General features: G+C 33.9%; 1 protein-coding gene across 2 annotated transcripts in view; it reads left to right on the forward strand.

Moving 5' to 3' along the window:
- The window catches only part of LOC138704535 (cilia- and flagella-associated protein 36), a 43,533-nt gene extending 31,424 nt beyond the window's left edge, over positions 1-12,109 (forward strand). For both annotated transcript variants that reach the window (XM_069832528.1, XM_069832529.1), the window contains exons 6-7: positions 2,900-2,967; positions 3,214-12,109. In XM_069832528.1, coding sequence (XP_069688629.1) covers positions 2,900-2,967; positions 3,214-3,468 — 323 coding nt within the window. In that variant the 3' untranslated portion in view covers positions 3,469-12,109. The remainder of the gene's footprint in view (positions 1-2,899; positions 2,968-3,213) is intronic.
- Positions 12,110-21,278: the final 9,169 nt, after the last annotated feature.

Genomic DNA, 21,278 nt, shown 5'->3' on the forward strand with positions numbered 1-21,278 from the left:
AGATATTACAACAATTTCAATTGACTTATATAACTATCTCGTTTTATCCAACCAGTTCGGCAAAACGGGATACTTGCACAATTTTCAACAAGCATTATTTTCCTCTTAAGCATTGTGATACAGAGCAAATTTCCAAATCACTTATTAAAATACATTCCTTAAGGGACTCAGAAACAATTATAGTTTGTTTTTTCTCTCAGTGCTTTCGAAGATTAGATTAGATTAGATTAGATTAGATTAGATTAGATTAGATTAGATTAGATTAGATTAGATTAGATTAGATTAGATTAGATCTTTATTAGCTGAATAGAATTACAAGCATTCATGGCGTCGTCAGTACACAAGAAAAATGACATAACATACAAGAATTAGCTATTCCGCGCTAAGTATCTTGTTTTGGCCAACTCTCCCCTACACTGACTACTTGTAAAAGAATTGTTCCAGTAGAATACTTTGTAGGCACCGGCCTTTGAGACATTGTCTAACTTTCATTATTGGGTCTCAGCTTTAACAAATTCACAGAATGATAAGTTGAAAAATATTTAAAATTGGACTGTGGTGTTTTCACTGGCATATTTCTTTACTCAGTGACTACTACCATGATTAATTTGTCGGTCTATTTTTGAATCACTCTGTATATATTATACAGGGTGTGTTAAAAGTCGCTTTCCCCAAACACTTCCTTATATTTCATTGAATTCAATTTACATTTATCTGCACATTCCTATACAGATTTTACTCAAAATGAAGGCCCTGTTTCTCGATACACAATTCACAACGTTTAGACACAGATTTACAGATGACAGAACATGACTCACGATTTTCATAGATTTTCACGAATGACTGTTCGATCATCTGTTGCAGATCCTGCGGTTTCTGAGTAAAAACATTTTTCAGGATACCCCACAGCGAAAAATTACATTTTGTCAGGTCGCATGTTCTGGGTAGCCATTTTGTTGTGCCACGACGGCCAATCCATTCATGGAATTGCTGGTTCAAGAAGTCCCTCACTCCTACACCAAAATGAGGTGTGCTCCATCCTGTTGCCATATCACCAGCATATCGCGCAAAACGAAGACTGTTTTCAAGACATGACAATGGAAAAAAAGTTGACGCACGAACACGGTTGCCACTTATTAGCCTACATCAGTTGTTTGTTTCAGTTCTGACATTTGTATATGTGTACAAGTACCTAAGAACGAATATTGGGGAAAGCGATTTTTTACCCACATTGTTACAAATTATTTTATTGTTCAGGATTATATAGATCTCTTGTATGCAATCCTAAAAGAAAAAGGAAAGAAAGAAAGAAAGAAACAGAATTTTATCCTATTAATGTGCAAGTTAAATAATTTCGTTTAAACGTATTTTTGGAATGACAGTTTAAGAAATACACTATAAGTAAGCATGTCATTGGTATTGGTATAAAGAACTGAAATGTTATAAGAGGAGCAAAACATAATGAAAAAGTACCGTATGTCATTTCCATGACACTGTTTATTTAGCTCTGTCGTTTTTCTTGCAAATGAGTGATATTATAAACTTCCGTACTGATACTTATTTTGTTAATAGTCTACATTTTGCAGGAGCGTGCAGGGTGCGAATTAAGAGATCTGATGAGGGGGAGATAGAATCTTAGATACGGAATACCATACATAAAATTATTATCATCCTCATTCAATACGGCTCAACGCTTGGTCGCACAGAGTTGCTTGTCTTGCATCTTGATCATAATAACAATTATATTGCTGAACAGGCTTAAGATAAGATGTGTAATTCCCAGTGGCGTAGCGTCAATGCAAGCTAAAAAGCTTAGCTTCCCCAGTTAATAATAATTTCATAATAAACCTGCAGTTTATGGAGAAAATTATTTATTAATTTTAATAGAATTTATATTTACGCGCTAAATATTGTGATGCGGCAGCTCAGGATTATTTGTGATGCAGCAGCAAACAAGAAGCCTGCACACACCAGCTTCCAAGCAGACCGGTTCCTTCTGTGTAATCCACCCCGCAGATTTTCCATCCCTTTTAAACTACCCTAGTCGCAAGGCTCGCAAAGAAGCTAGCTTTAACATTTAAAATAAGTAGTTTCCGCGTTATCCCTATTCGTCAGTTGTGTTCAGTTGAAGTGTTAGTGTGCATTGTGGCTGATATAATAAATAATGAGCGAAATAACAGTTCCTGACACTGATTTACTTGAATTTTTAGGACAATTGTATTATCAAGACTGACTTACGAACAAAAGTGTGATTTAAAAAACAAATGACCGACTCCCTTGCTGTCAATGAAGGACACCACCAAAAGACAGACGCATACTTACGTAATGATACTAATATTGTGATTTCTCTAAGTATGACAGGGAGTGAGCTAATGTTATACGTATACGTGTCTATTTGTTAGAGATATGTGTAAACCGTGAAATCGTATTTTATTACGTCTCATTTGAGGTCATGCTTATTGGTGTTACTTACGATGTTCCAACCAATCTTCGACTGCTGACTTGAAATTGACTACTATTTATTTTAAGACTGTATTTTTGTAATACATTTTCTCATATTGCATGAAAGACAACTTGAGTTAGCTTCCCCTGCTCAAAATTTCATGCTACGCCACTGGTAATTCCTAAGTTATTGATTGTTGTCAGCTTGCTGGTGATGATAATACATCAATATTATTTTCTTTGCTTACTTTATACTTTATAAAGTACATATAGGCTATTAAAGCAATTATATATTTTGTGAGGGGGGATAGAAGTTATCCCTGGCAGGGATGTTAATATAAATTTATTAGAGGGGGATAACTTTCCAACAGGGGGGAAATCCCCTCCACCCCCTCCATCGTTAATTCGCACCCTGGGAGTATGTCGCGTCTTCACAACGGAACTCTGTATGTTTCAGAACCTGAAATACAAAATGAAGAGCCGCCATTTACCAAATATCAAGACGAACTGCAGACACAATCTGAGGTAAATACGTATTTGCTAGCTGCATACCGTGGAAGAAATGTAGCAGACCTTCAATTAACAATACTCATTTGTTCTATGAACATTACCCTATATTAAAAAATGGGCCAACCGTTAGCCAAATGGCTAGAGCATCGACTTTCCACAATGGTAACCCAGATTCAAATCCTGGTGGGCTCACGTGGTGAATAAAGACTGTACTTGATGGCGATTTGCAACATTTTGTAACTCTTTTCTTCTTTTGATAAGGTTGATGAAGAAGAGCTGCTCAGAAGACAGGAATATCTGAAGGCCCAGAGAGACAAACTGCTCGCCCTAAAAAAGCAAGAGCGAGAGAAACAGCTGAAGGCGGTGGAAGTTGGCAATACCAGGCAACGTCCACGGTCTGCAAAAGCAGCGCAGGCAGCGATGGACGGCCAACCTGAAATAAACGCACAGACGCTACAAGTTAGGAAGGCCCTTGCTGAGCGCCTCAAGTCTGAAGTCGTGGGCAGGAAGCATTAGAGCTTTGCAAGCTACATTCCTCACCTGCTTCTCTTTGGATTTCTATATTAGTACGCGCTTTCTTATACAGGGTGAACAGGCAACACTGACGATTTTAATATGACTTGACCAAGAAATACAAACCACAGGACTTACAAACAGATATAGCCTACATATTGGTTGTTTCTTTAAGGGGAATTGAGTGTTAAGCCGTGCGAAAGTTTGAAAATATAACCATATTTTATTTTGTCATGACGTAGGTTCTACTTATAACTAAACAGCGGACTGCGAGCACCGATGCTGTGCATCAGGTATACATACGTCATTGAACTCATTGCTATGCTCTCCTACATGATTTTTTTGCTTATTATATATTCTTTTTCACTCTTTAAACGTGTACTAGAAGTTCAAATATATTGCTCTTTTTTTTTTATAGAAAATTAGTAGTATGTCTCAGCAAATAACTTGGAAAGTGAAACTCTCTTATTACCATGTGGTGTGCCACAAGGATCAATTTTGGGACCTCTTCTATTTCTTATTTATGTCCATGACATAAAATTTCTTCATTTACATGGAGCTGCCACTATTTTTGTAGATGACACTAGTGTATTTTATATTACTGGCTCCATTGAAGAACTGTTTGAAAAGTTTGAGGCTGATATTATTAGGTACTCTTGAAAACTGGTTAAGCGCAAATAGGCTGTCTTTGAATTTGAAAAAAAAAACTGTGTATATTATTTTCACTAAACCTTCTTTTTATTATATTATTCCGAAAGAATTAAAGTTTGAAGATTCTGTAATACAAAAAAACTGCATCAGTTAAATTTTTAGGTTTGATTGTTGATGAACATTTAACATGGGATAAGCATATTTTGGCTGTCTGTAAGAAAATTGCTCCAATGTATGGTATTTTGAAAAGGCTTAAAAGATCTTTGCCAATATCTTATCTTTTGTATGTATATTACGCTTTTATCCATTCTCATTTAATGCATATGCCATTTATTTGGGGACATTATAAAAAAACTGTTTTGGGACTTTTACAAATTATTCAAAATAAAGCTTTAAGAAATTTATTGAGTTTTCATTATTTGACTCCAGTTAAATATCTATAACAATTTTCTTTTGTTCTACCAATTGAATCAATTATCAAATTAGGTGCTGCTATTTTCATTTATAAAGTTATTAACAATTTAATACATGATAATATTATATTTCAGTTTAATAAAGATATATAAACTTGTTTAACAAGATTAAACAATTTTTTTTCTTTTTCTCAGCATACAGTAGCTCAGTAACGTATGAAACGAAAGGAAGTAAGCATTTTTTAATAACAACTTTTAACCAACTTCCTTTAGAATATAGAATTTTACCAAATTGCTGGTGTTTTAAGAATTGCTTAAAAATACAGTTTTCAGATTATTTATTTTAATTCTCAGTTGATTTATTTATTTCATGGTTTCAAACTTTTTCTTCTTTCTGCACAAAACTTTATGTTATCTTATTATTAGTTCTTATTTTACTTTCGTTCTTTAATAAATTCCTGACATATTATTTTTAGTTCAAATAGTTTTTCTACAAAGTGTACTAATAACATGGAAAATGCTGGTTTCAGAAAACAGCATTTGAAGTTAAATGTTTACCGATACTATTGGTCATTATGGCAACATGATTTCAATAAGCACATTTACTGAAAACAAATATTCTCGGAGTATATTATTATATCTATATAAATTAAATATAAAATTGTTCACAAACAAACTCTCATTAATAAACGAAAAAAAAAAAAATTGCAATTTTGTACTCTTTAATAATACAAGCAAATAAAAGAAATTGCAATTTTTTACTCTGTTAACGACCAATTCCTCTTAACATATTATATTCAATGCAACAAAATAGTAATTTACGTAACTAGCGTATAATCTTGGTAATTATGGCATGAGTGAATGGTTAGCGCTTGAGTGTAAGCGAGTGCGTTAATTTTCACGAGTGTTTATAATGAAGATTATACACGTGTTACATACAACGTTTTATGCTATTCTAGCATTAAAATATGTAAAAAAAAAAAACTATTATAAATTTACAAAATGTAATGTTGACATAGTAGAGACACGAGTACATACTGGATATGACATAATATATTGCATGGTTGCTAAGTAACCGTTTCTAAGACAATCTTAGTTTCTTGTTGTTTTGAAGCTTTTTATTACAGGTAGGTTGTAGAGAATTGTGTTGTGAAGGCAGTGATGACATCATGGAATACTAGTGCTAGGTAACCTTTTCTGGCACTAGTGGCAGAATTAGGCCAATTGTACACGATTTACAGCGTCTTAACAAGCGTATTTTAATGCTAGGATTGCATAAATAGTCCACCTGGTTGGCAAGTTGGTATAGCGCTGGCCTTCTATGCCCAAGGTTGCGGGTTCGATCCCGGGCCAGGTCGATGGCATTTAAGTGTGCTTAAATGCGACAGGCTCATATCAGTAGATTTACTGGCATGTAAAAGAACTCCTGCGGGACAAAATTCCGGCACATCCGGCGACGCTGATATAACCTCTGCAGTTGCGAGCGTTGTTAAATAAAACATAACATTTTTTTTTTTGCATAAATATCTGTTAAGCAGATAAGCTATTTTAAGAAATAAATAACATGTTTTCAAATTGTTAAGTGATTCTTTGTACCTAACAGAATATGTTTATTTTCTTATTTCCTGCATCTTTTACTTCTTGGTTACAGTTCAATTATAATAGTCATTTAACTTGTTCATCATGTATACGTATTTAATTTGAATATTTTACGCACAATGATTGGAATGCATAAATAATTCTCATTCCTGTCTCTCGAAAGCTTAAGGGGGGAAGTACATCTTTCCAAGTGTATAAATTAAGTGTACGGTACTTAAAACATTCATGTCCCTGTGTCTTTCTGTCCTGGTGAAATGAAATTTGGCATTTGCGATACGTTCCTTTTGTTTTATTCTGCATTTTTAACATTTTCGAATAATTTTTCTGATTCAGAGTAATTCTTTTCCAAATTTATTTTATGAAACTTGTGGTCACTATGCATTTCTCTCATATTTTCCACAGATCTTAAAGTTTAATGCATGTTTTGAAGCTTTTTATTACAGGTAGGTTGTAGAGAATTGTGTTGTGAAGGCAGTGATGACATCATGGAATACTAGTGCTAGGTAACCTTTTCTGGCACTAGTGGCAGAATTAGGCCAATTGTACACGATTTACAGCGTCTTAACAAGCGTATTTTAATGCTAGGATTGCATAAATATCTGTTAAGCAGATAAGCTATTTTAAGAAATAAATAACATGTTTTCAAATTGTTAAGTGATTCTTTGTACCTAACAGAATATGTTTATTTTCTTATTTCCTGCATCTTTTACTTCTTGGTTACAGTTCAATTATAATAGTCATTTAACTTGTTCATCATGTATACGTATTTAATTTGAATATTTTACGCACAATGATTGGAATGCATAAATAATTCTCATTCCTGTCTCTCGAAAGCTTAAGGGGGGAAGTACATCTTTCCAAGTGTATAAATTAAGTGTACGGTACTTAAAACATTCATGTCCCTGTGTCTTTCTGTCCTGGTGAAATGAAATTTGGCATTTGCGATACGTTCCTTTTGTTTTATTCTGCATTTTTAACATTTTCGAATAATTTTTCTGATTCAGAGTACTTCTTTTCCAAATTTATTTTATGAAACTTGTGGTCACTATGCATTTCTCTCATATTTTCCACAGATCTTAAAGTTTTTTTTTTTATTTCTTACTTTAAAACGTTTGCAATAAATGCATGAACAACGTAAACTTAAATATTTTACGGTACTTTTCTCATGGAAAAATAGTTTTTGTTAAATTTTTATAGAATATATTATTATTTTAACATTTCCATGAACAATATCTATTATTTTTTTTAAGATAGCACCAGTAGAGAAAATCCAATATGAGGATAGCTGTCCAAAATGATATAGCCTACTATTTAGTCCATTATAAAAGATTATAAACAATACACGGTAAAAATAATTAACATATAAAAGATTAAATAGGCAATATCTAGTTTCAACATATATGCTACTCATATATGAATATGACAGCTATCCTGATTTTATTTTTCATTTAAATTGGGTTATACAAATGCTTATGCAGAATAAGCAATGAATCACATATAATTTGATAATTTAATATGAGTACAATAACAAATGCTAGTAAAGCTAAGATTATAGTCTGTGTTGTTACGATGTGAAAAAAACACAAGCATTCAAAATGTCATTAAAATATCTGAAAAGCTGTTTAAGTTATCAGGGAAAACAAATGTAAATTTTAATATTTTGGAAAGTGACAAAGAGTAAATTTAAAGGCACAGTGAAGTGACAATGTAGTAAATTCAAGGACACGTCTCAGACACTATTAGATATATCTGAGAAATTCTTTCACCAGAAGAGAGAGTCAAGTGTATTCTATAAAGAAAATAATAAATTTAAAAAATGTAGTTTTTTTACCCGTGAAGGTATAACTCCCCCTTTAATAAAAGTGTTAAGCTATAGCTTATTCTGTTCATTAAGGGCAGGTATGATATCTTAGCATATTACCCGTAAAATAAACTAAGAGATTTCTAAATACTGAATTAATGATTTAAAATGTGATCTGTAGGGCCAGGTTTTTTTTTTCTGTTATTACCGATAAACACGAAATGCAATAGAGATGCTATGCAGGTTTTATCATAAATGTGACTGATTTGTGACAGTAAATTTGCCACGAATTTTCCCGAAAATTGGCTGTTTCTGCGATAAAAACAAAAATTGGGCATTTTTTTAAATTATCTTAAAGAAATACAGTAGGCCTATATTAGTTTCGAAGATGGTAGCTGCAAAAAAAAAAAAAAAAAAAAAACAGGGAAACAATTATTTGGGAATTCTGTTTTTCTCTTTAATAGCCTACAGGGTCATAGACGACAGCGCTTTTGTATAGAATTAAGTACTGTAACAATAAGACTGATTGATAAAGAATGCAATAAATTATCATCATTATTACTATTATTGTTACTATCATCATTATTATTAACACTTTTTTTTTCGTCAGAAATATTGCAAATACAACGCCGTGTATAAGACTGTGTGACATTACATGGTGATAAACAAGTCTCGAAATTGTCACATTTTTAACCATGAGGCCTACGATGTTATTTTTTACGAATAATCTGAAAGATTTTCACCAAAAAAAAAAACCTGGTCCTGATGATATGTGTACACATGCAAGGATAAATTTGATGCTTTTAAATTGTGATTGTGATCATGTGAATTAATAAATTATTCTCTGAATATCATTATAAATGCTTGGGATTTGGTGTTCGTTTCATAATGATAAAGTATTCGTTTTTATATAAAATGTGCTAACTAACAAGAATTCTGAAATAGAACATAAAATCAGCTTATATTTCCTTCTGCCAACTTAAAATAGTGGTTAATGAACTTTCTGAAACAGACTGTACCAAATACAGTAGCTGCTGGTTATTGTTCACCTTAAACCTCTTTAATTAAAATTTTTATAATTTATGTGATACAAATTATCATGAGGCCATTCAGTGGTGTTTATTCCATTCGGTGCAGGTAGTCATTTGGCTTTTATTTTCAATTACGTCACTCTTTAAGTTGTCACAATGCCAATTCAGTGTTTCTGTTATGCATTTTTACTTATTTCGTGCATATTCATTCTATACAATCAACATTAGAAGTATATGCTAGGTAGAGGATGATGCAGATGGGCAAATTTCCCCTTAACAAAAATTTATAAAATATCGGTAAATAAAATTACAGCAGAAACTTCCCATTTTTCCTTAAAGAATTCCAACCTATGCAGAACTAACTGAAATGATAGACCTGTAGGAAAATCAACCATTTCATTTCTTGAAAATAAATAAAAGTATTTATATTATAAAGTTACGACTGTGAAACCTGGAAAATAACTAAAACTATTATCAATCAACTACAAGTTTTTATTAATAGATAAATATTCTGGCCGGTCCAGATATCCAACGAAAACCTATGGTTAAAAACTAAACAAAAACCGGTTGAACTTGAAATTCAGCATAGGAAGTGGGGATGGCTGGGACATACACTTCGCCGACCTCCAGCTGATCCGCCAGGAAGGCATTGGATTGGAATCCGCAGGGCAGCAGAGGAATTGGCAGACCCAAGATAACATGGAAACGAACTGTTCTCACAGAGGCAAAAACGATGGGGAAGGCATGGAGTGAGATCAAGGAGTTGGCCAGGAATAGAGTCAGATGGAGAAACTTTCTGAGAGCCCTATGTTCCACCTAGGAATGATGGGAATATTGATTGATAGTTGATATTATAAAGAAAATAAAATGTGGAAACTTTGAAACCTGGCTGTTCCAATTTAATATAAAATGGTTTGTAGAATGAAGTATGTAGAGGGAGAAAGAGAGAAGTAGAGGAAAATATGGGAAAAAGAAAGAAGTGCAGGGGATGATGTAGAGTGGCAGAAAGAAAAGTGGGAGTAGCCAGTTGCGTAGCATGAAATTTTGAGCAGGGGAAGCTAAGTCAAGTTGTCTTTCATGTACATATGAGAAAAAGTATTACAAAAATATAGTTTTAAAATAAATAATACCGGTAGTCAATATCAAGTCAGCAGTCAAGATTAATTGGAACCTCGTAACTAACACCAATAAGGCATGATCTGAAATGGTACGTAGTAAAATATGATTTCACTGTTTACACATACAGTATCTCTAACAAATAGACACGTATAGGTATAACATTAGCTTACTCCCTGTCATACTTAGAGAAATCACAATATTAACGGTCAATAGATAGGCCTACAGTATTACTATCATTACGTAAGTATGCGTCTGTGTTTTGGTTATGTCTTTCATTGACAGCAAGGGAGTCGGTCACTTGTTTTCTAACTCACACTTTTGTTCGTAAGTCAGTCTTGATAATAGAATTGTCCTAAAAAATTCAAGTAAACTGGTGTCAGGAACTGTTATTTCACTCATTATTTATTATATCAGCCACAGTGCACACTAACACTTCAACTGAACACAACTCACGAAAGGGATAACTCGGAAACTAAATTATTTTGAATGTAAAAGCTAGCTTCTGCGAGCCTTGCGACTAGGGTTGTTTAGTTACAAAGGGATGGAAAATCTGCCGGGTGGGTTACACAGAAGAATGAGTGTAAGAAACCAGTCTGCTTGGAAGCTGGTGTGTGCAGGCTTCTTGTTTACTGCTGCATCACAAATCATCCTAAGCTGCCGCATCACAATATTTAACGCATAAATATAAACTCTATTAAAATTAATAAATAGTTTTGTTCATAAGCTGCAGGTTATTATGAAATTATTATTAACTGGGGAAGCTGAGCTTTTTAGCTTACATTGACTGGGAGTAGCTGGGATATCAGGGGCTGGGACGGCAGCCCCCGATTAACATCATATTTTGAAGTATTGCCATCGTGTGTGACCTCATATATCATGTCATTGGTCTCCTGTTGGTCTGGAAAAACAGCGACTGATTCTTGGATTTTACCAAATTATGGTAATCATGTTTTGAGTTTCTTTAGTTGGCGAAAAATGTGTTCGAATACTATGAAAGTATGGATGTAAATAATGATGATAATAATAATTTTAAACATTTGGTAAAATAGATAACACGAAACAAAACAAAATTGTAATAAAGCATGGAGAGAAATGATTATAAAAGGTAAGCCTATGTGTAACACCCAAATTATGTACAGATTTCTTCACAAAAATTATAATATAGAAAAATCGATATTAAACCATTACTGCCAAAGTAAACGAAATCCTGAAAAATGTAACTTTTTGTTACTGTCTGCTCTTCCTTCCTCAATCAGCCCCTGTACTCACAACAATTATATTACAACTTGTAAAAATGCAAAACAGATGACATTTATATTGGCATTAAAAGCTGAACTGAGCCTAGTAACTGAAGCGTACAGGGAAAAAAATGATGAATGTCACATTTGTGATAAGGGTGGGATAATGATCTTATTCAATATATTACTGCAAAATTTATTGCTGTTCCTACTGAAAATGAAGGAAAGGAAGACTGCATCCGTAGTCATAATCCTTCTTTTTACCAGTTTTGATAAGAACGACAATAAAGTTTGTAGTAATCTACTGAATTATTACCCTTAACAGAACTGTGACATTCGTACCTAATAAATCTGAAGACTTAAAGCTTTTATCTAAGAGTGACGCAGTGTTACAGCAGTGACAAACCAGCAACTATTGCAATTTTCTCAATTTAACTTCATAACTCTCTGATAACACCAATATTTTGAAATAATCAGGCGCATATTATAGTAGGTACCATAGTATTATTGTTGTTGTTTAATTGTTAATTCTATGTAATGTATAAATATTTTATTTTAAAAGTTGTTTATATTTTTAATTTAACTTCGAAGTTACGATACATTTCTGTTGCATATGTTTTGTAATGTTACAATAAGTTAAAAAAATTCTTTACTTACCTTTAATATGGTACCAATATGAGTCAATGGTACTTATTAAGCTTTACAATGGCAGAAATACTGTATCATAAATTATTAATAAAGATATTAATGACTGTACATCACTAATCTAAATAATAAAGCGATTTTCAGCAATATGAAGTTATTTAGTTAAAAAAAATATGGCAGCAGAGCATAACTGAATGGAACCCAGGTTCATTTAATATACGCATGATGAACAGATTTCCATACTTGCTTCTATTCAATAATATTATTTAAATGATGATATATAATCTGACTCATAAATTGAGCTTAATAGCATATCTAAAAGGTTGCAAAATGCCAACAAATCCAACCTATTAAGACCTTTATGAATATGAATATATCCAAGAACTTTGCATTTCAATAAAGTTAAAAAAGCAACATCAACACAAAATAATCTTTTCCTTTTTCAAAAAACAACATTAAAAATTTTCATATTAACAAATAAGATTCACAATAAAGTAAAGTAAATTAAGTTACCAATAGAAAAAAGAAAAGAAAATAAACACGATTTTACAATTAATCAATGAAGTACACTATCTGTTAATAATGCCATATACATGATTTCGGAAAATAGCTGTAGAGCATTTTATGATGATACAGAAAACTGTCTTGAATATTTTTACTAATTTTATATTTACCTCTCCAATTTACAAGTTTCGTTAATTTTCCCCCATGATCTTGACATCTCAGATCATGTATTCGTATTTTATTGTACTGTTCTCCAACCAGGAGATTAACCGTGAAAGGAAAGTGCTTACTATTGCGCCATCTATTGGAGCGAAGTAGATAGATAAACAAATTTAACAGAAAAAGCCGCCTAAATAAGGGTTCAAATAGATTGGCCTACTAATCAATTCATAAAGAATAATCATTAAAACCAACTGTGTGACAATTTGAAAGGAAAAAGAACGAAAACATAGGAAATCATTTACAATAAAAGTTTGTTGGGTACAAATGATTCCTAATTATAGCTAAGGATGATTTTAACACATGAGATCCTATGGCATCAATCGTTGCATCATTACTGTTATAACGTCAGTTTAAAAAACATGCACTCTCCTGCATATGTTATTTCCTGTATGGAGGGATTAAAAGACCAGGAGATTAATCATGATCTAATTTTGTAACTAGGGTAGTATAAATGTGTATCAGTGTTATCGTTTGTGCTTTGAGAGTTAGCCAATGGAGATGCATGTACCAGTACCCATGTGTGTGACCTTATGACATCAACATCCATTCACAGCATTACCCCGCTGCGTCTCATTCCCCTGAGACTTTCTCCTGGTTGGAGTACAGTATTTATGTTTATAATTGTATTAAAATTATGTATTCTAATGAGAGTTATTGATCTTTTAAATTAATCTATTTGGGGCTATTATTACATGCTGGAGAAGCAAAAAAATTATATAAAATATTTCAATTTCTCACATTGCACTTGATACACACCGGTACCCTCAACACTGCTGAAATGCACTCTTGATATCTGTGAACATTATTCACTGAAGTAACTAACATTCTCGCTGATACTGTAAGTTACATTCTGAGTCATTATGATCCTCCATAGCTAAGGCTACCAACTATTTTTTAAGAAAATACAGGAGACTAAGGATTCGACAAAATTTCACACAGAAAACTGACAAATCTTTCAGTTCGGTTAGTAAAAAACAACTTTATACTATGGCAGCTAGGCTTAAATTAAGAGTATTTTGAGACAGATTTTGTCTCGCATAATAGTTGAAGTCGACTGCAGTTTGCAGCTCTGATTTTATTAGATGTGTCGTGCTCCTGTTTCTAATAGCTGTCCAAAATTGTTCATCCTTTTTATATGAGCATTAGTACTTGGTACGCTTAGAACAAAACTCGCTAGTTTTTCCAAACTTATAACATTAATATTGTTTGATTTTAAATGGGTGCACACTAAAAATCATTTCTGACAAGAATTACAAAGACTGCAAATTTTATGGTATCTTGAACAACAAAATTAATTCATCATATAAAATATCATGCAAGGCAAAATCAAATGTTTGTATATTGTTGTTTAGTCAACTGTCTGAAGACAGGTTTGAACCTCAAGTAACACTAATAAGGCGTCACTCATGAGGCAACTATAGTCGCGACGGTGTTATTCCCAGCGTGACTCCTCCTCTTTGCTTACGTCTTAGGAAGTGAAGGCTCTATAAAGTCTAGGTAGGTAGTATCGTTCGCCAGTTTTGTTCTTTCGTTGCCGAGCTACCATATGAGGAATCTATTTGCCACACCATTAACATTATCATGTCGTAGCTCCTATGATAATAAATCAAACGCACTTTAATTGAGCGGCAAATAATGTCCTCGTGTGCTTTCTGCGAACGCCAACGAAAGGGCCAAAATGGCGGGCGATTATATTTAGTATTTATCGAGCCTTAAGAAATGAATAACGTCTTCATAAGCGAATCACAAGACGCACACATTTAAATGTAGCCGACCTGCAACGCGATTGGCGGCAGGAAATTAGAGCGATGGGACTATAGGTCAGGAGATAATGGGGTAGGGTGGCTAGTTCCTTTCCCCCTCCAATGCATACATCGCCAATTAGCTACATATTCGACTAATCAGACTTCAGATGCATACAAACAATCAAATGTTTAGAACAAGGATTTTTAAATTATTAAAAAATAAGGGTGCAAAATGCTCGAAAAGAAGAAAAATACAGGAGCTGGGAGATTGTTAAAAATTAGGGACAAATACGAGAGGGTTGGCAACTCTATCCACAGTATAAACACTTGGTAAGTTCACTGTTCTTTAAGGAGTAAACAAAAAGCAGCACACTATCATCTACAATTCTTCAAACATGATATGAAAATTAAGGGAGTGAGACAGAAAAGATAAAGAATGTGGCCACCTGTCTTGCAATGCGGAAATTCATGTTGGCACAGTTTCCTCTGTGACAATCTCCACTGCACAACTGACAAGGTGTTCAATACTTGTTCACCCTTCAGAGAACTCCTGCACACAATACTGTAGACAGTTTGACTTGACAGGCAAAGTTCCACCACAAGCAGCATTTCTTTACGAATATCCTTTGCTGCCAGACCTTTTAACTAGAAAAATGACACAACAGAGGACTGTTCGACAATCGTACACTTGCGTAAAGGTGTCGCCATCTTGCAACTGCTGCTTCTTTGTTTCACTTGTGCGCACATTAATCATCTTTCCACCTGGATAATACTGGCTTCTAGCGGTGATAGCCTCAAACAATGCAGGTACTCAGACTCGCCTGTGTAATTACAGACACTTTCAACTGCAGCATCGAAATTCAATGTGGGTGAAAAATGACCTTGGCATGCTTTGCCCGGGGGTGGGTCAAGGAGAAGGTGTACCGAAGGAATCCACGCCACATGGATGAACTGGAAGCAACTATCTGCAACAATGTTTTCTGCACAACTTTATGCAGTCAACAGTACAGAACGTACCAGTTCATTTAAGGAACTGTGTCGACAGTGCTTGACTACACGGAGATTTAAATGTCAAACAAAACCTCAAGAAATGGAGTATATAACAGTAGTTTCAACAGAAGCGGTTTGCAAATAAAGAAGTTATAATCATTTAAAAATAGGGAGTAACTTATCACTTATCAGACACTGTAGAAGGAGCTTGTATTATCTTCTTACATTCAAAAGAAAAAGAGTTTCCATATGCAAAAAAAAAATATACTTAAGTTTTCTGACAATTTGAGTTGTATATTAATATTATTATTTTTAGATAATGTCCATTCTAAATATTTTGTCAATATAAATAATACATATTCCAGAAACAGGAACAAATAGACAGTATATGTTTTTTTGTTGTTACTTTCCTGACATTATATATCCAAATGGAAAACATCTAAAAATACTAATATTATTATAACTGATACAGAGTGGCACACAAGAGTTGACGAAATGATTTATTTTAAGATAAAATATAACAAAGTTCAATGACTGTAACACAGAATTTCTTGGAAAATGTATTTTAGCAAACATGTTTCAATATTACTTCAGTGTTGTTGAACAAATACCATTAAGTGTGTTAATACACAATGAAAAGGATTTTAAAAAAAATCTTCTCACAAAATTCAAATTTCAAAAGCTCTCATGTGAGAGTGTTGATCAGATTTTTTTTTTTTTTTTAGTTCTTACAAGTTCATACAATATACTGAGGCCTATGGATCTATAAAACTTAAGTAGCATATAGCATATACTTTTAAGAATATTCATTACTTTTTCGTAACACAGAAAACATTTCTCTAAAAAAGGAAAAAATTTTTAGAATTAAACAGGGTATAAAAAGTTTATTTTTTTTTAACAACATACTGAGAAATAAATCATTGCGGTAATCTGTCTCTAGGTCTTCAAAGACATCTCATTATAACACCTGTACACAGTATTCCTCTTAAGCGCACCTGAAGTCAATTGCCTTTAAAAACTTAATGATTTAAGATATATGTTTAAAATAAAAGTCATATGATAGGAAAACTCACCAAGTTTAAATTCCTACCATAAGATGAAGCAGAGGTCGAGTACTGTCAAATCGCGAGTATTATCGTCAAGACATGACAAAGCCACAGATCAACATCCAGGTCTTAATCTGGCATGCCCAGTTATGGTATTGCATGCAAAAGAGATTTAGACAAGACGTGTTTAGCTGGGATGCACCGAATACTAAAAGAGTAAAATTTTTTTAGCTACTGGACGTGTGTTAAACATGGTGGTGGCTGCAGAGTATCAGAGAATACAGTGGAAAATGTTCGAACTTCATTTGATAGGAAATCTAGTAAGTCACGCGACCTTCTAGACAGCTACAAATTCCAACATTTCACCCAATTGTACATTTTCAACTGAAACTGTATGCATACAAACTGCAATTGAGGACCATTTTTGCAAAACTTACTAACTGCAAAATTGAGATTTTTATGGATTCATTAACACAAGGCAGGCCTCTACGTGATGTTCAAAGCGTCTTAGTAAAATTGGATTATTTCTCTTCATTGTAGTGTGTCAAAGTGTGATCGTATTTTCAAAACTTGCTTTCTCCTATAAGTGAGAGATGGAGCAAAACTTGCTTACTATAGTGTTTTGTCTCTCCTGTAAAATTTAGTTTTTTCAGTTAAGGTTGGTTCACAATAAACCGGGAACAGAAACGACGAGAACGAGAACGGAAATATTGCTAGAATAAATGTATTTAAATGTGAGCATTCACAATTAAATGCATTTATTTTAACAATATTTCCATTCTCGTTATCGTTTCCGTTCCTGGTTTATTGTGAACCAGCCTTTAGCAAGTTTTGCAAAAACGGTCCTCAATTAGTGTACCATCAACAAATGTGCACGAATCTGATATGCCAATGATATGCCTAACCACCTATTTATTGATCCTGATTTTTTCTCCAAGATTTTCTTCTCCGCTGAGGCAACCTTCCATGTTTCAGGGAAGGTTAGCCACCACAACCTTCTCATCTAAGGCTCAGAAAACCCTCACACTTTAATTGAACACACTGGGCTAGTCCAAAACTAAATGTTTGGTGTACACTCACACAAAATTAAATCACTGGGCCACCTTACAGTAGGAATTTAAACTTGATGAATTTTCCCATCATATGGTACTCTGATGTATCTTATACCTAAAATTTTTTAAGACAACTGAAATCAGGTACATTCAAGCAGAACATCCTGTATTATAATGGGCAAATGTATCTACATGCGTGTGATCATTATTCACAGAATATTTCAATAGTTGACAAGCATCTGCAGAATGTTTGTTGTGTGTGGCAATTAAGCAAAGACAAATAGGTGTACTGTCAAATGACAAAAGTCATTTTAAAGCACATACCAGAGGGAAGTTCTTTACAAATGCCATGGGACTCAAAAAGAAAAGAAAATGTTTCTCCCTTGCTTCTGGCACATCACCGTAATCACTTGCTGTATCAACAGATAAGAGTCAAACCTCGATACAGCAATTTTCTGGAGGCCAAGAAAATTGTACTGTTATATCAGGGTTATTGTTGTATTGAGGTGTTATGAAATTTGACTCAAATTTATGTTCTGAAAGAGTAGAAATAAATATAAAACATTATACACTATTAACCATTTCATTACCCTACTTGAAGTACAAATTTTTAATATTCAGGCATGTTATTTGAAAAACATTTTTGGGTTTGAGTTTTTGAGCAACAAATGTGTTTCTTATTGCTTCGAGTACAAACAGATGTTCTGGTGGTATGCTAGAGATAGTGAACAACTTCAAGGTAGGAATGTCAACGTCTCTGCTGCAGTTTTAAACATGTTCAGGACTAATTTTACCTCTTGTGACACTGTCTTCTATTTCCTTGAATTTCTCTATTAATGTTGCAAGCATTGACTACGTAAACTCATATTTTTTAGCCACTTTAGTCTGTTTGCTTCAATTTACTATCTAAATCACTAAATATAGCTAATTCAGTCTCCAAACGGATTTGTTTTCGTGTTATACCTGCCATTATTAACAACACTCGAATGTGAACGGTGCCATGCGGCAGGAACCATCAACACAAATCCTGTAAAGGGTCACGAGACCTTTGGTCAACAAAAGTATGAAAGAGGGTAGCTGAAATAATGGGAAAAATTTTGAGAGGGCGGTACCAAATGAGAATTGAAATACTGAACATCAAAACCAAGTAAATAATAATAAAAAAAAAATAATGTAATCTTTTTATCATTCCATCAGGGTTTCTCCAAAATGATGGAAAAACATATTTAAAATATGCTGTTGTTGTCTAATGCCAGGCGTTTGACAATGAAGTCATTTGACCTCTTGCAGTCCAATATTTTTCAAAGATATTATCATGACCAGCCACTGAAGCACAGATTTTGAGGTGTTCCGAATCCATTTCTTGGTTTGAGTTGCACAATGGGCAGTTAGGGGACTGATATATTCCAATTCTATGCAGGTGTTTGGCCAAACAATCATGGCCTGTTGCCAATCTAAATGCAGCTACAGACTTTTTTCGTGGTAAATCGGGAATTAACTGTGGATTATGATGCAGAGAGTTCCATTTTTCCCCTTGAGATTGTGTTATCAAATTTTGTTTGTTGAAGTCTAAGTATGTAGATTTAATAAATCTTTTCACAGAGTAATACGTAGATTTAGTAACAGGTCTGTAAGTAGCAGTGCTGCCCTTCTTTGCTAAAGCATCAGCATTCTCATTTCCCAGGATTCGACAATGGGATGATATCCATTGGAATATTTAAAATACAGGAAATATCGTTGCAACAGGGTTTATCATTAATTCGATTTTTGTTATATGGAGATTCGATTGTGTTAATATTGTTTGGAATAGAAAACTAACACAATTGGTGAACAGTTGCATTGTGAAAATGAGGTGCAGCATTTAACAATTTTGTGACTAATAAAAAGATTTTCATGGAGAATTCTACATACAGTTCACAACTGAAACTTTGGACATTCTTCTATATGAGTAGTCCTCGGTGATCTAGAAATAAGCATGCTAGCTTTCGGATTAAATGTTCGCAGTATCAAATGACAAAGTATACTGGTCATTTCTGGAGGTAGCACAATGGGGGCACACCAGTGACCTAAATGCAGATGGGCTTGTTTATATCATCCATAATTTACCAAGTTTATTGATACTTGCAGGTTTGGCTCGTTATGTTTTTAACTAGATAATGACATAAATTAATTTCTCTTACAGTACATTAATATTGAGCCTATTTTGTTTTTTCCAAATTGACAGATGTGGAAAGTAATTACACATATTTTATGCAGGACAACACATCGCATACACTATAATTCAGTAACAGGAATCTGTCAAGTCTTTGATAATGATGCTGTGAGGTCTACAACTGTGGAGTAACGCTTAGTACAGGGATGTCGAACAGCGCTCTCAAACTATGAAATGATTAGTACTGTTTCCTACCATAGCTGAGTTGAAACGACAGTTGGTCAGCTCGCTGTAGCAGTGTTCTGTACGCAGTGTGTTTATCAACTCTGGCAGCTGGTATGGATATGGAACAACGATTCAATAGTGAGTGGACAGATAAATATTTATCTTAAAGCACGGAAAGGCACATTGCTTAATATGTAGAAAAGAACTTGGATACATTAGCCATCATAATATTAAAAGGCATTTTAATTCTACACGTCATGCTGAAGCTTATGGACCAGAAAAGTTATCCGGTTTCACTCGTGAAAAGGCTGTAGAAGAATTAAAATGAAGATAGAATTCAGAAAACCTTCCATCATCATCGGGTGTTAGTAGAATATGCTTGGTTCGTGCTAGCTACAAAATTTGTGAAATTATTGCAATGGCTTCAAAGCTATTTACTGACGGAGAGTTTGTGAAAGGCTGTCTCATAGCTGTTGCAAAAGGGATATGTCCGGAATACGTTAATGATTTTAAATCTATATGTTTGTCTCGTAATATTTTTGCAGAGCACGTATCGTAAATGGGAGATAACTTGGAGGAACAACTGATAGCAAGAATGAAAACTTTCATTTGTTACTCACTACAGCTCTTGATGAAAGTACCGACTGGAAAGATACGGCGCAGCTAGCTACAGTATATTCATAAGGAGTGTCGATTCAGATTTCAATGTTCATGGAGATCTTGTAGATGTCATTTCACTAAAGAATCGAACTCGAGGAGGAGGTATTTTTGAATCTGTAACATAACTATGAACAATTTTCAAGTCACGCTAAAAGTAATTAATTTTATACATCAAAACAGTTTACGTTTCTGAACTTGGAGTTGCACTGCTACAGCACATACACACAAAGTTGATATTTTAAACATGATATTAACAACATTATTATTATGATTTACCTATTTCCGTCACTAACGAACAACATTCATGGAATGACTCAGTAGGTAAAACATTATTATTATTATTATTATTATCATTATCATCATAATTAATCCTCACGTAAGCTACATTCTTTGATTATCAGAGTTCATCAAGTGCAAATCTAAACTGAGTTCCTAATCAATTGGTAAGACGTATAAAAGTTATCAAAGTACCAGCCGCCGCAGTTTCGCTTTTGTTTACGATCATTCGGCCGGACTGCCTGCTACCTGTGTTCAACTGTTGCACGGTAAGGGAGGAGTGAAGGCTCTGCAGTTCACAGCTCGAGAGCGCTGTTCGACATCCCTGGCTTAATATGTCTGGCTGTGAAACAAGCAGGCCCAGGTTGACATCCTGATTGGGAGAAGTTACCTGGTTGAGGTTTTTTCCGAGGTTTCCCTTCAAACAAATGACACAGAATTATT

This window comes from Periplaneta americana, chromosome 8 (genome assembly GCF_040183065.1).
Source record: "Periplaneta americana isolate PAMFEO1 chromosome 8, P.americana_PAMFEO1_priV1, whole genome shotgun sequence".
Lineage (NCBI taxonomy): Eukaryota > Metazoa > Arthropoda > Insecta > Blattodea > Blattidae > Periplaneta > Periplaneta americana.